The following is a 12,804-nucleotide window of genomic DNA, read 5'->3' as shown; positions in this document are numbered from 1 at the left end:
AGGAAATGTCTGATATTCAGAGTTGATCACCACCCAAATTAAACTAGAACAGAATATAGTTATACTGATGTGCGAAAGTTCAGAACCTTGAAATATACCTGTAAATTACTTTCATTAGCTTGTGGCTAATTGCCAGAATAAATGGTACCAATTTATTACAGTCACACATAACTGATCCCCTCCCTTCCCTTTGAGATTCATTACATATAGGAGTGGGTTTGATTGTTTTGTCCGTGGTTTCCTGTTTTCGTACTCTTAGAAGGTCGGGCATTAGTTTTGCACTGGCATTCCTCTGATATGAAAGATGCACCGGTGTTTTCCACATTGCAACACTCAGATTTTATTGATAAATCCGGTACACCTTCTGCAGCGAAGCAAAACTTGTGCATGACTGTAAGAAATGAGTCTTTCTTTTTTGTGTGGTAAACTGATGCAAGGAAGATCTCAAGTGGATCATGCGTGTGTTTTCCTGTCATTGTTGTCTGCTGGCATTGCTATCTGACAGCGTTTGGATTTGCTTATATTTCTCCCACGTGCCAGAAAAAAAAATACAATCCTCACCCCTCCCCTTCCCTTCTCAAACGAAAAAAGAAAAGAGCATGTTTTGGGGGTAGTTTTTTTCTTCTTTTGTACAAGAATTTGCATGGACATCCAATTTGTTGAAATTATGCATACTTTTGTGCACATGATACAAAGGCTTACTACTGTGGCCCATGTTGTTTTGAATGTCTCATTTGTTTGTAGCACATGAAACAATGCAGGGCTCCCTTGAGGCATGGTCTGTTTTTTTCACTGATAGGCAAATAAAAGGTCTTAGTGCCAGTTCGCTGTTGCTGATATAAACTCTGGCTGCATTAACATGAAATGCTGTAAGTTCAACAAAAGCCAATTAGATCTGCAGGTAACGCAGTCCGGTTTTACTTCAGTTATTATATTAAGTACTAACTATTGTTTGGTGTTGAATCGCTCAAGTTGAAAATAACAAAAATTATTTTGTGCTGAGAAAATTCCATAGTTGAGCAGCTGTGATTCCCCTTCCTGTGTGGTCGGATACTATATGTTTATTTCGTTTTTCCGGCTGAATACTCTTTGGCCAGACTGGGGACCGCTGGGGTCGTGCGATTCTATGACATGTGACTTAAGTGTTGTGTTGTTTCAGTTCTCAGGACCTGCCGTTCTCTGCCTGCTCTAGAGCCACGATCAGTGAGCATGCCGTTCTGCAGTTCTGCCACAGCTCCGGAGCTCTGATGCTGTCATTCAGCCATATGACGGAATATTCACTGGAATCTGACATACAGCTGCTGAGGAAGTACTTGGGTGATACAACACTCCTTTCCAAGGTATGTGCTACTTGTACCATGGCCATGCCTCATCAGTGACTGCAGCACTGTGCTGTTATTTGAAACAGTTTTCATTGGCAGTTGTGTTTCTCAGCAAAACATGGGACCGATGCACAAAAACCCTGTAAAAATCCATTGTTTTTAGGTCCCTGGTAAAAGTTAACAAGTCTGAAATAGTGAGCGATGCTCAAAGGAAATCTCATGCAAATGAGCTGCTCGCAATAACAGCGAGCAGCTTGGTAGGGAAAAAGTCAGTTCATGCATAGAACAGCTACATGTTAAGCAGCACATGCGTAAGACAGTCACTCGCTAAGTGTGGAAGCTGTGCACGTGCCCAGAAGAGCGTGTGCTATGTGTTCCACTGCTACTACACATGGCTTTCATAAACGCATACAAGCAATAAGCCAGGGGACATTCACTGAAATTACATGGAAATACTTTTAAAACAAATAGGAGAAAATATTTTTTCACTCAAAAATAGTTAAGCTCTGGAACTCACTGCTGGAGGATTTGGTAACAGCGGTTAGCATATCTGGGATTTAAAAAAAAGTTTGGACAAGTTCCTGGAGGAAAGGTCCACAGTCTGTTATTGAGATGGACTTGGGGGAAGCCACTGCTTGCCCTGGGATTGGTAGCATGGACTGTTGCTACTAATTGGGTTTCTGCCAGGTTTTGGACCTGGATTGGCCACTGTTGGAAACAGGATACTGGGCTAGATGGACCATTGGTCTGACCCAGTATGGCTATTCTAATGTTCTTGTGTTTCTCACTACCTTAAAATTAGGGGCATTTAGTTGGTTTAAAGCAAGTTTTGGCTATGATTCAAGCACCGTCTCTAAGCTGTAATATGAGAATTGTTCTTTGGGCAGAATGAAAACCTGTACAACAATGGTGGTGGAGAGAGGGTTAATACCAGTGGAGACACAATAATGTAGCAATTATTTTCAAAGCAGGAGGATTAAACTTCTGGCTGGTACCCATCATCTCCTCCTCCAGACAAGTCTTAAAACTTGTTTTAAATTTGTTTTTATATCACAGATGGTTATAGGACGCCCTTTGGAACCTTATCATAGTACATAATGAGAAGTTGGTGACAGCAAGATAAAAGAACATCTAAAAAGCAGTGGCTGTAATATAATTTTGTTTGAAGCTGGAATACAAATTGAGACGAGAAATAGTAAAAGAAAAAGTTCTAAGGAGTCTGTATATCAAACATATTTGTTATTGTTTTATTGGGGTCAATATTCAGTGCGATTTTAGCAGGCAGCTTCTACATACTTAAATAATGCTGTGCAGGCCATCCTCAGATTTTAGCAGTGCTAAACTGCACAATGGTGCTGAAAATTCAGTATGACCGCCACTGCATTCACCAGTTAGTGCTGGCACAGGCCAGGGGTAAAGTAGGAGAGGAGTTGGGAGTTATGCGGGTACTGGTGATATTCAGTTCATAGTTAACCGGGAATATAGGACCACACAAGAGGTAGACCCAACCTCGCCTGGTTAACTGTCTGGGAATGGCACTGAATATCGGCCATACCCATATAACTTCCAGGCCCTGCCAGTGACCAGGATATTCTGAGCTGGTGACCAGATATGACCTGACACTGAATATTAGGGTCAAATTTAGCTGGCCAAATTTAATGAAACGTTGACCGCTGCTGGCCAAATATTGACCAGTTTTAAAAATGATTGTATGTGATAATGTATAAATATACATTATCTGTATGAATTGACATTAATATACTTTTTAATTATTTATATTATGTTGTAACCCGCTTAGAATTGTAGATAGTAGCCAGCCGGTAACTCCAAATTGACATGCATAGGATGCGCGTACACGCCTACAAGGCTTAGTAAAAGGACCCCATAATGTGTCATTTTAGAAACCAATGTAATTACTAAAGCCTCTATAAAATTAGTTCACACCTATAAATATGCAACTGCAAGTAGTGTAGAAGAAGTGAAGAAGGAATTAGTCCCCACGATGGTGAAATGTGGACAAAAAGCGAGGAACACCAACAGATGATAGAGTCACTGTATATCGCATCAATCAGCCTTTATTGGGAATTATATTCTATAAAGACAATTTATAGTCCAATTTGGAAGATAATTTTAGCATATTGTCTACAATGACACTTAGAACTTTTCCTTGGGTGCAGACTCCAAAGGTGGATCCTAGCATCAGGTAACTATGATTCGGAATTTTCTTCCCAATGTGCATCACTTTACATTTGTCCACATTAGGGACCCTGTTTACTAAGCCGCTCTGCAGGCGTACTAACTTTTTAGCGTGTTCTAACGATAGAGACACCCATTATATTCTTATGGGTGTCTTTATCATTACCGTGTGTTAAAAGGTTTGCATTCCTACAGCGTGGGTTAGTAAACAGGGCCTTTAATTTCACCTGCAATTTGCATGCCCAGTCTTCCAATTTTTTAAGGTCTTCCTGAACTTTTTCAGTCTTCATGTGTGAATAGTAGTTTTGTGTCATCTGTAAATTTAATCACTTCACTTGTCATTCTGATTTATAAATATGTTAAATAGCACCATTGCCAGTACAAATTCCTGCGGCACTCCACTATTCACCCTCTTTTTCTGAGAAAAATGGGCATTTAACCCTATCTTCTGTTTTCTGTCCAATAGCCAATTCCTAATCCACAACAGAAGATTGCCTCCTATCCCATGACTCTAATTTTCTCATGAGTTTCTCATGAGGAACTTTGTCAAAAGCTTTCTGAAAATCAACCGAGCCACCTTTATTGACATTCTTATTCACGCCTTCAAAGAACGTTGAAATTCCTGCAGTTTCTTTTCAGCTATTTATTTATTTATTTGCTGCATTTGTATCCCACATTTTCCCACCTATTTGCAGGCTCAATGTGGCTTACATTATATAGCAATGGCATCACCATTAACAGAGTAAGAGGTTCAGCATATTGTTACAATTAATGTACAAGAATAACAGGTAGGTAGGGTAAATAAAATGATAATACATAACATACAAGTGAGAGTACAAAAAAATGTAATGTTCAATAATGATAATATGATAAAATAATCAAATCAGAAGGGATCAATATTGGTTGGTTCTGGTATAGATTAGGAAACAAGTCATTAAGGAGGATTCTTTTTGTAAGTCTCTTTGAACAGGTACGTCTTCAGTAACTTCCAGAAGGTTGTCAAGTAGTGCGTAGTTTTTATAGTATTCGGTAGTTTATTCCATAATTGTGTGCAGAGGTAGGCGAAGCTAGATGCATGTATTGATTTGTATTTAAGACCTCTGCAATTGGGGTAGTGGAGCTATTATTATTATTCTTTGTAGCATTTATACCCCGCTCTTTCCCGCTCGATAGCAGGTTCAGTGCGGCTTACAATGTATGGATTACAAAGTATAACAGAGATAACACAGTTGAATAGAGTAGGACCAAGAGGAAGAGATGTGGGGGGAGGATTTGAGGTATGGTTAATGTTAGTGGTGTGGATTGGGTTTGCAAATTAAGTCGGGTCGTTTGGATAGGCTTGTTTGAAGAGGTAAGTTTTCAACAGCTTTCGGAAGGGTAGGTGTTCGCTGGTTGTTCGGATGGATCTTGGTATGGCGCTCTAGAGTTGGCTGCCTATGACGGAGAAGTTGGATGCATAGTAGGTTTTGTATTTGAGACCTTTGCAATTGGGAAGGTGAAGATTGAGATATGTTCGAGAAGATTTGGACCCGTTCCTGGCTGGGAGGTCGATCAGATTGGTCATGTAACTTGGAGATTCTCCGTGGAGGATCTTGTGGATCAGTGTGTGGACTTTGAAGTTTATTTGTTCTTTGATAGGGAGCCAATGGAGTCTTTCACAGAGTGGTGTTGCGCTTTCGAATCGTGATTTACCCAAAATGAGTCTGGCCGCCGTGTTTTGGGCGGTTTGGAGTTTTTTCAGGATTTGGGCTTTGTCAGTTGTTTTCTACAAAGGAAAAGTAAAATAGAAAATTATTTATTGGGATTTATTAATTGCTTTTATTAAGTGATTCACCCAAGGAGCTGTACAGCAGGTACAGTTTAACATAAGACTTACAATTTTGTTAACAGCATAAGAATAGTAAAATAGCAAAATATCAGCATAAATGCAATAAATGATGCAAAAATTGGAAATGGTATATTGAAACCTAATAATATGACTAAGATGAAACAGTTTCAAAAATAAACATATTTAACAGCACTGCAAAAGAACCATATAACATAAATTTGATACATGTCATACAATACAAATAGAGCTGCACATCAATGAAAAGTTTAATTACGCTATTAATCATGATAAAACATTTTAATTGCATGATTAAACGCATGTGGAGGGGCATAATTGAACGGGGCATCCAAGTTTTCCTGAGGACGTCCTCGCAGGACGTCCCCGCGAAGGTGCGGGGAAACCCGTATTATCGAAACAAGATGGGCGTCCATCTTTTGTTTCGATAATACTGTCGGGAACGCCCAAATCTCAACATTTAGGTCAACCTTAGAGATGGTCATCCCCGGTTTTCAGCGATAATGGAAACTGATGACTCCCATCTCAGAAATGACCAAATCCAAGCCATTTGGTCGTGGGAGGAGCCAGCATTCGTAGTGCACTGGTCCCCCTGACATGCCAGGACACCAACCGGGCACCCTAGGGGGCACTGCAGTGGACTTCAGAAATTGCTCCCAGGTGCATAGCTCCCTTACCTTAGGTGCTGAGCCCCCCAAAACCCACTCCCCACAACTGCACAACACTACCATAGCCCTAAGGAGTGAAGGGGGGCACCTACATGTGGGTACAGTGGGTTTCTGGCGGGTTTTGAAGGGCTTACATTTACCACCTCAAGTGTAACAGGTAGGGGGGGATGGGCCTGGGTCCGCCTGCCTGAAGTGCACTGCACCCACTAAAACTGCTCCAGGGACCTGCTTATGCAGACGATGTCACAATTTACATCCCATACAAACATGACCTTATAGAAATCACCAAAGAAATCAATCTCAGCCTAAACATCAAGGGCAAATGCATTTCAACTAAAACTTAACGCAGAAAAAACACACAGTCTCATCCTCTCATCCCAATATAACACGAACAAACCCACCAACATAACCACCTCAGACTACACCTTCCCTATCTCAGACAGCCTGAAAATTCTCGGAGTCATAATCAACCAAAACCTCACACTAGAGAGCTAAGTGAAAACTACAACGAAGAAAATGTTCCACTCAATGTGGAAGCTCAAATGAGTGAAACCTTATTTCCCGAGAGAAATGTTTCGCAACTTGGTACAATCTATGGTACTAAGCCATCTAGACTACTGCAACGGTATCTATGCGGGATGCAAATAATCATAAAGAAACTCCAAACTGCTCAAAACACAGCAGCCAGACTTATATTTGGAAAAACGAAATTCAAAAGCGCCAAACCCCTACAAGAAAAACTGCACTGGCTCCCAATCAAAGAACGCATCACGTTCAAAATCTGCACCCTGGTTCACAAAATCATTTACAGAGAAGCCCCAGGATACATGACAGACCTCATAGACCTACCAACCAGAAGCACATCAAGATCAACACGAACATACCTAAATCTCTATCACCCAAGCAGCAAAGGACACAAATACAAATCAACCTATGCATCCAGCTTCTCCTATATAAGCACACAAGGGAACGCATTACCAAAAGCCGTGAAAACAACATATAACAACCTGAAATTCCGGAAATTACTAAAAACTAACTTGTTCAAAAAGGCATATCCTAACGATCCAACTTAAATGCCTTAACCCAGCAACACAACAAAACCAAAGCTTATACTGGACATACTGGACATAACTTAACTCTTCTTCTTAGGATTCCCCAATGTGTCTGTCACACATGAACTTTACTTTACCACAACCTCACTTTGTATTTGTTATAACCAGTATTGGCGATCACCTCTACAGTACTATGTAAGCCACATTGAGCCTTCAAATAGGTGGGAAAATGTGGGATACAAATGTAACAAATAAATACTGCTGTCAGGGAGCTGGGTATGACATTTGAGGCGGGCATAGAGGCTGGCAAAAAATATTTTAAAAGTTTTTTTTAGGGTGGGAGGGGGTTAGTGACCACTGGGGGAGTAAGGGGAGGTCATCCCCGATTCCCTCCGGTGGTCATCTGGTCAGTTCGGGCACCTTTTTGAGGCTTGGTCGCAAGGAAAAATTGACCAAGTAGTTGGCCAAGTGCTCGTCAGGGACACCCTTTTTTCCATTATCGGCCGGGAATGCCCATGCGTTAAGCACGCCCCAGTCCTGCCTTCGCTATGCTTCCGACATGCCCCCGTTAACTTTGGTCGTCCCCGTGATGGAAAGCAGTTGAGGACGCCCAAAATCGGCTTTCGATTATGCCGATTTGGGCGACCCTGGGAGAAGGACGCCCATCTTCCGATTTGTGTCGAAAGATGGGTGCCCTTCTCTTTCAAAAATACGCCTGAAAGTGTCCCCCCTCACATTTCCTTTTATTCAGTGCAAAATATAGACAGCAGAAGTAAACTCTCAGAACTGACATATTTCAGTTACTAAACTGAAAATAAAATCATTTTTCTTACCTTTGTTGTCTGGTGATTTTATTTTTCTAATCATCTTGTTCCCTGTCTCTGGTTCTACTTCCCTCTCTCTGTGCTCTGAACTCTGTTTCCAGGCCTCCTGTACATTCACTATTTTCTCTCCTCCTTTCTTTTTCTCTCCTTGCCCATATTCACCTTTCATGTCCAACTTTCTTTCATTTTTCTGCCTCCTTCTCAAATCTATCTGGTTTCCCGCTCTTCGCTTCCCTCCATTCTTGGGCTGCATCTCCTCCCTTCTCTCTTCTCTTCCATTTCCTGTCATATATGTGCATTTCCCCTCTCTTCCCTTCTCCTACCCTCTGTTCATGTCCACACGCTCCCTTCTTTCTTTTTTCTTTTTTCCATCCCCCATTTCCACATTTATCTCTCTTCCCTTCCTTCCATCTATCACCACCCATTTCTCACCCTCTTTCCCTTCCTATCCAGCATTACTCCTCTCTCTCCATTATCCACCATCGACCCATCTCTTTCTCTTTTCCCTCACCATCCACCATCCATCATCACCTCTCCCCCACCATTCAGTATAACCCATCTCTTCTCTCTCACACACCATCACCATCCAACATTGCCCTGTCTCTCAGTCCCGCCCCAACCATCTACCCTCACTTTCTCTCCTTCTCTCCCTATCACCACTACCACCAAAACAAAACCATCATCTCTCCCTTTCTCTCCCCCAACCCCACCCATCTATTATTGCCTTGTCTTCTCCTATACCCAGCGTTGCCCCATCTTTTCCCCTCCCCATTGCACTGCTCTGTCTCTCATCACCTCCATAGTCTGCACTGCCCCATCTTTCCTCACCCCCCCCAATAGTTTGCACTGCCCCATCTCTCCTCACCTCCCCATAGTCTGCACTGCCCTGTGTCTCCTCACCCCCCCATAGTTTGCGTTGCCCCGTCTCTCCTCACCCCCAGGGCCGGTCTTAAGGCGAGGCGACCGAGGCGGCCGCATAGGGCCCCGCGCGCGCCTCAGATCGCCCCGCCCGAGCTCCAGTCCGTCCTCCCTCCCAACGAATCCGATGCGCGACGGCGGCGTGGTGGGGGCGGTCCACCCCCCCCCAGATGTCAGCGGGTGGGGAGTGCTCCAAGTCGCTGCTCTCCTGTCACTCCTGCCTTTAAAAACGCATTTTGGAAGCGCTGAAGACAGTGACAGGCAGCGCCTCGCGTCTGCCCGCCCTGCTACTAAAATCTCTTCGACGTCATTGGGCCTTCCCACATTGAGTCCCGCCCTCCTCTGAGGTAACTTCCAATTACCGCGAGGGCGGGCGGGACTCAGTGTGGGGAAGGCCCGAACGACGTCGAAGAGATTTTTAGTAGCAGGGCAAACGCGAGGCGCTGCCTGTCACTGTCTTCAGCGCTTCCAAATTGTTTTTTTAAAGGCAGTGAGGGTGGTGGGCGGCAGAATGGAGGGCGTTATTGGATGGTTGAAGGGGACTGGGGTTGGGGAGGGGGTCACAGATGGGAGAAGGGGATGGGTGGGGAGGGGACTGGGGTTCTTGAATGGGATAAGGGGACTGAGGTGGGAGGGGTATTCACGGATGGGAGAAGGGGGTGGGGAGGGGGTTATTGGATGGTTGAAGGGGACTGGGGTTGGGAAGGGGGTCACGAATGGGAGAAGGGGATGGGTGGGGAGGGGACTGGGGTTCTTGGATGGGATAAGGGGACTGAGGTGGGAGGGGTATTCACGGATGGGAGAAGGGGGCGGGGAGGGGGTTCTTGGATGGTTGAAGGGGACAGGTGAGGAGGGGACTGGGGTTCTTGGATGGGAGAAGGGGACTGTCACTGGGGTCTGAGAAGGGGCCATATGGGGCCTGGGGCTGGTGGGAAAATGGGGCATGCGTGGGTCAGGTGGGAGAATGGTTCTGAAAAGGGGGCTCTAATACAAGGCATGTGGATGAAGGGGGCTGGAACTGGGGGCTGAAAAGGAGGGTAGGTGGGATAAGGGGGCTAGTACTGGGACTGGAGGCTGAAACTGGGGACTGGGGGCTGAAAAGGGGACAGGGAGAAGTGGCTGGGGGTATGAAGCTCAGGACTGGTGGGAGAAAAGGGCTGGGGCTGAAATGGGGGACTGGTGGGATAGTGGGGCTGGAACTGGGGGCTGAAAAAAAGGGGTGGAGAGAGGGGCAGATCCTGGATGGGGGAGCGAAAGGGAGGGCAAACCCTGGATGGATGGCAGAGGGAGGGCAAATGGTGGATTGAAGGGGCAGAGAGAGAGAGAGGGCAGACAGTGGATGGAAGAGATAGAAAGGGCAGACAGTGAATGGATGGGGGGGGAGAGAGAGGGCAGACAGGGGCAGATGGTGGATGGATCATGGAAGGGGCAGAGATAGAGGGCAGATGTGGATGGAAGAGGCAGGGAGAGAGGGCAGACATTGGATGGAGGGGACAGCAGAGAGGGCAGACACTGGATGGCAGAGAGAGACCGAAGACAGATGCTGGATGGAAGGAAGACAGTGAAAAGAAGATGAGGAAAGGAGAAACCTGAGACAACAAACTGTAAATAAAATATATATTTTTATTTTTTTGCTTTAGGATAAAGTAGTATTGTAGATGTGTTAATAAATGGATCTATCTGTGTTTTTGTAAGGAGCTCCATAATTGAATTATTCACAAATCCTAAAGGAAGGGAAGATTGACTCATCTATTACCTAAGGGTCTTTGTGCTCTGTGGTTGACCCCATTTGGACTGGTCTCTTTTTTTCTGGGCTTCTTTCTCTTTTTTTTTTTTTTTTTTTCTTTTTGTGTTTTATTTTTTGTCGTTTGTGAATATCAGTAGTTATCATCAAGTCTACTTACAGTATTTATATATATTTTTATATATATATTATTTATTTTTTTCATTCATATTTTTTCATACATATATTTTTTCAGTTTCTTTATATATTTCTCTATATGTTCAGAGGTTTTTTTTTGGTTATGACCAATATGTAATTCAAGTATGTGTTATTATATTTGTTTATATTATGATTGTATGCTTTTTAAGGAATTTAAGTGACTTGATTTGAAGGGATATGTATAATAATATGGAGTTATGATACCAGATACTGTAATTTTAAGTAAAACTACGCAAAATGTTCCTATGTATTTCATTATGTGTGAAACCATTTTAGGTCTTTTTTATGCAGTATATGCAGCATTTATTGGGGCTTTTCAGACATTTGAGAAGTATAATTTTGTTTAATTTTAAGGATTAGATGTGAATGGAGGGATTTTGTATATTGATGTATATATATACATCATTTGTCTGTGCCTACAACATGCGAATGTTATATCACTTTAAATATTCGGACTAGCCCCATTACGTCACTTCACTTCCTCCTCCCTCCGTCCATTTAAACATAGCTTTGCGCATGCCTTAACTTTTGGCGGTTTATGCGGCTGAAGGCGTTTTATCTATGAGCTGTTCAAACACCGGGTAAGATTATCGGTTTCTTTAAGGAAAAGATAATATAATTTATGATTCGTACCATTTCAGTTATTTATCATCCTTTACGCAGCGCACATAGATATCCGTTTGGACTTTCACATATTCCCACGATCAGTAATTTGTCTGACGTACGATACTTAGGATATGACGTGAATGAATCTTTGTTTTGGGGGATAATATCTAATTTTATTGCGCTTATGATTCATAAATGTGGAGTTGTTTTAAATATTAGAATATACCCCGTGATGTCTTTTTCAAACGTTGTGCTGCGCATGCTTTTAATCTTTGGTGGTTGACGCGACTGTAGGCGTCCCACAAACGGGCTGCCCGAACAGCGGGTAAGATTTTAAGTTCTCCTTTGACAAGATATTTTAGGATGATAGATTCTGTGCTAATATTGCTTCAGGTGATGTCGGACTGTTGGTTTTTTTCGACTGTTAAAGTGGTTTAAAACAGATATTTATTTTACCCGATTGCTCATTTATTGTATGTGGATGCATGGGAATGCTTTTGAACACTTTAATGTTTTTTATGAATTTGACAAATAGTGATCAATTTTGAAGGATGTTTCAATGTTATTTATGGATCTGGAAAGTATTTATTAATTTTGAAAACTCTGTTCCTTTTTTTATATTAGGGAATATAAGCTGTTTGTTAATCATCTTTCAAAATTTATCTACTAGCTAACTAGTTGACCTAGAAGAGCTTTTTGGTAAGGTTTGATGTTTATTTATTTATTATCATTACTTTTATGCTCTATTTTCTATGCAGAGTCTGTAATCAGTAAAGTTACTTATATGGTATGAGTGTTTGAAAGCGTGCACTATAAGTTCATAAGCCCCTGTTGCACTCATTTTTTGCAACACTTACCCCAGATGGTAAGGTCTTCACAGACCTGCACACATGAGTTTGAAATATAACATTATGGTATGTAGGTATATGTATGTATGAGTACGTTTTTTTAAGTTTGTGAATAAGTACATGTAAATGGGGAGATAGATATATGACGATATATGTATGGATTGTTGGTTAATATTTCTCAGGTCATGATGATGATGTTTTATATCATATGTTATTATGTTTTATCATTCTTTATATGTATATTCTTGTAACCATGATAACTATGTTTTGTTTTTAAAATTTTTTATAATATACATGTGTATGTATGTTTATGTAAGCATGCATATGCATTTTTGATTTTGATGTTGGTTCTGCATTATTGTATTATATATAATTTTTAATGATATATGTTTATGTATTTTTTACGTTAGACCCCTGATGCAGGCGTTTGTACGCCGAAACACGGCCCGTGTCGGGTATTCATCATTAATAAAGGATTGCATTTTTCTCATTTCTGAAGGCCCAGTGTTTACTTTTTCTGTTTGTCTTTATATTTTGCACAGTACTAGGGGACATTTCTGTTTCTGTGGTGTTGCATTGTATGCA

At 42.1% G+C, this 12,804-nt stretch overlaps 1 protein-coding gene across 1 annotated transcript in view; it reads left to right on the top strand.

The window, feature by feature from the left end:
• Window positions 1–12,804, top strand: part of ARHGEF28 (Rho guanine nucleotide exchange factor 28) — a 562,380-nt gene that overhangs the window by 241,354 nt on the left and 308,222 nt on the right. The window contains 1 exon segment of the mRNA XM_030193284.1: window positions 1,160–1,340. Coding sequence (XP_030049144.1) covers window positions 1,160–1,340 — 181 coding nt within the window.

This window comes from Microcaecilia unicolor, chromosome 2 (genome assembly GCF_901765095.1).
Source record: "Microcaecilia unicolor chromosome 2, aMicUni1.1, whole genome shotgun sequence".
NCBI lineage: Eukaryota > Metazoa > Chordata > Amphibia > Gymnophiona > Siphonopidae > Microcaecilia > Microcaecilia unicolor.
This window is presented reverse-complemented; position numbering and strand designations above follow the sequence as displayed.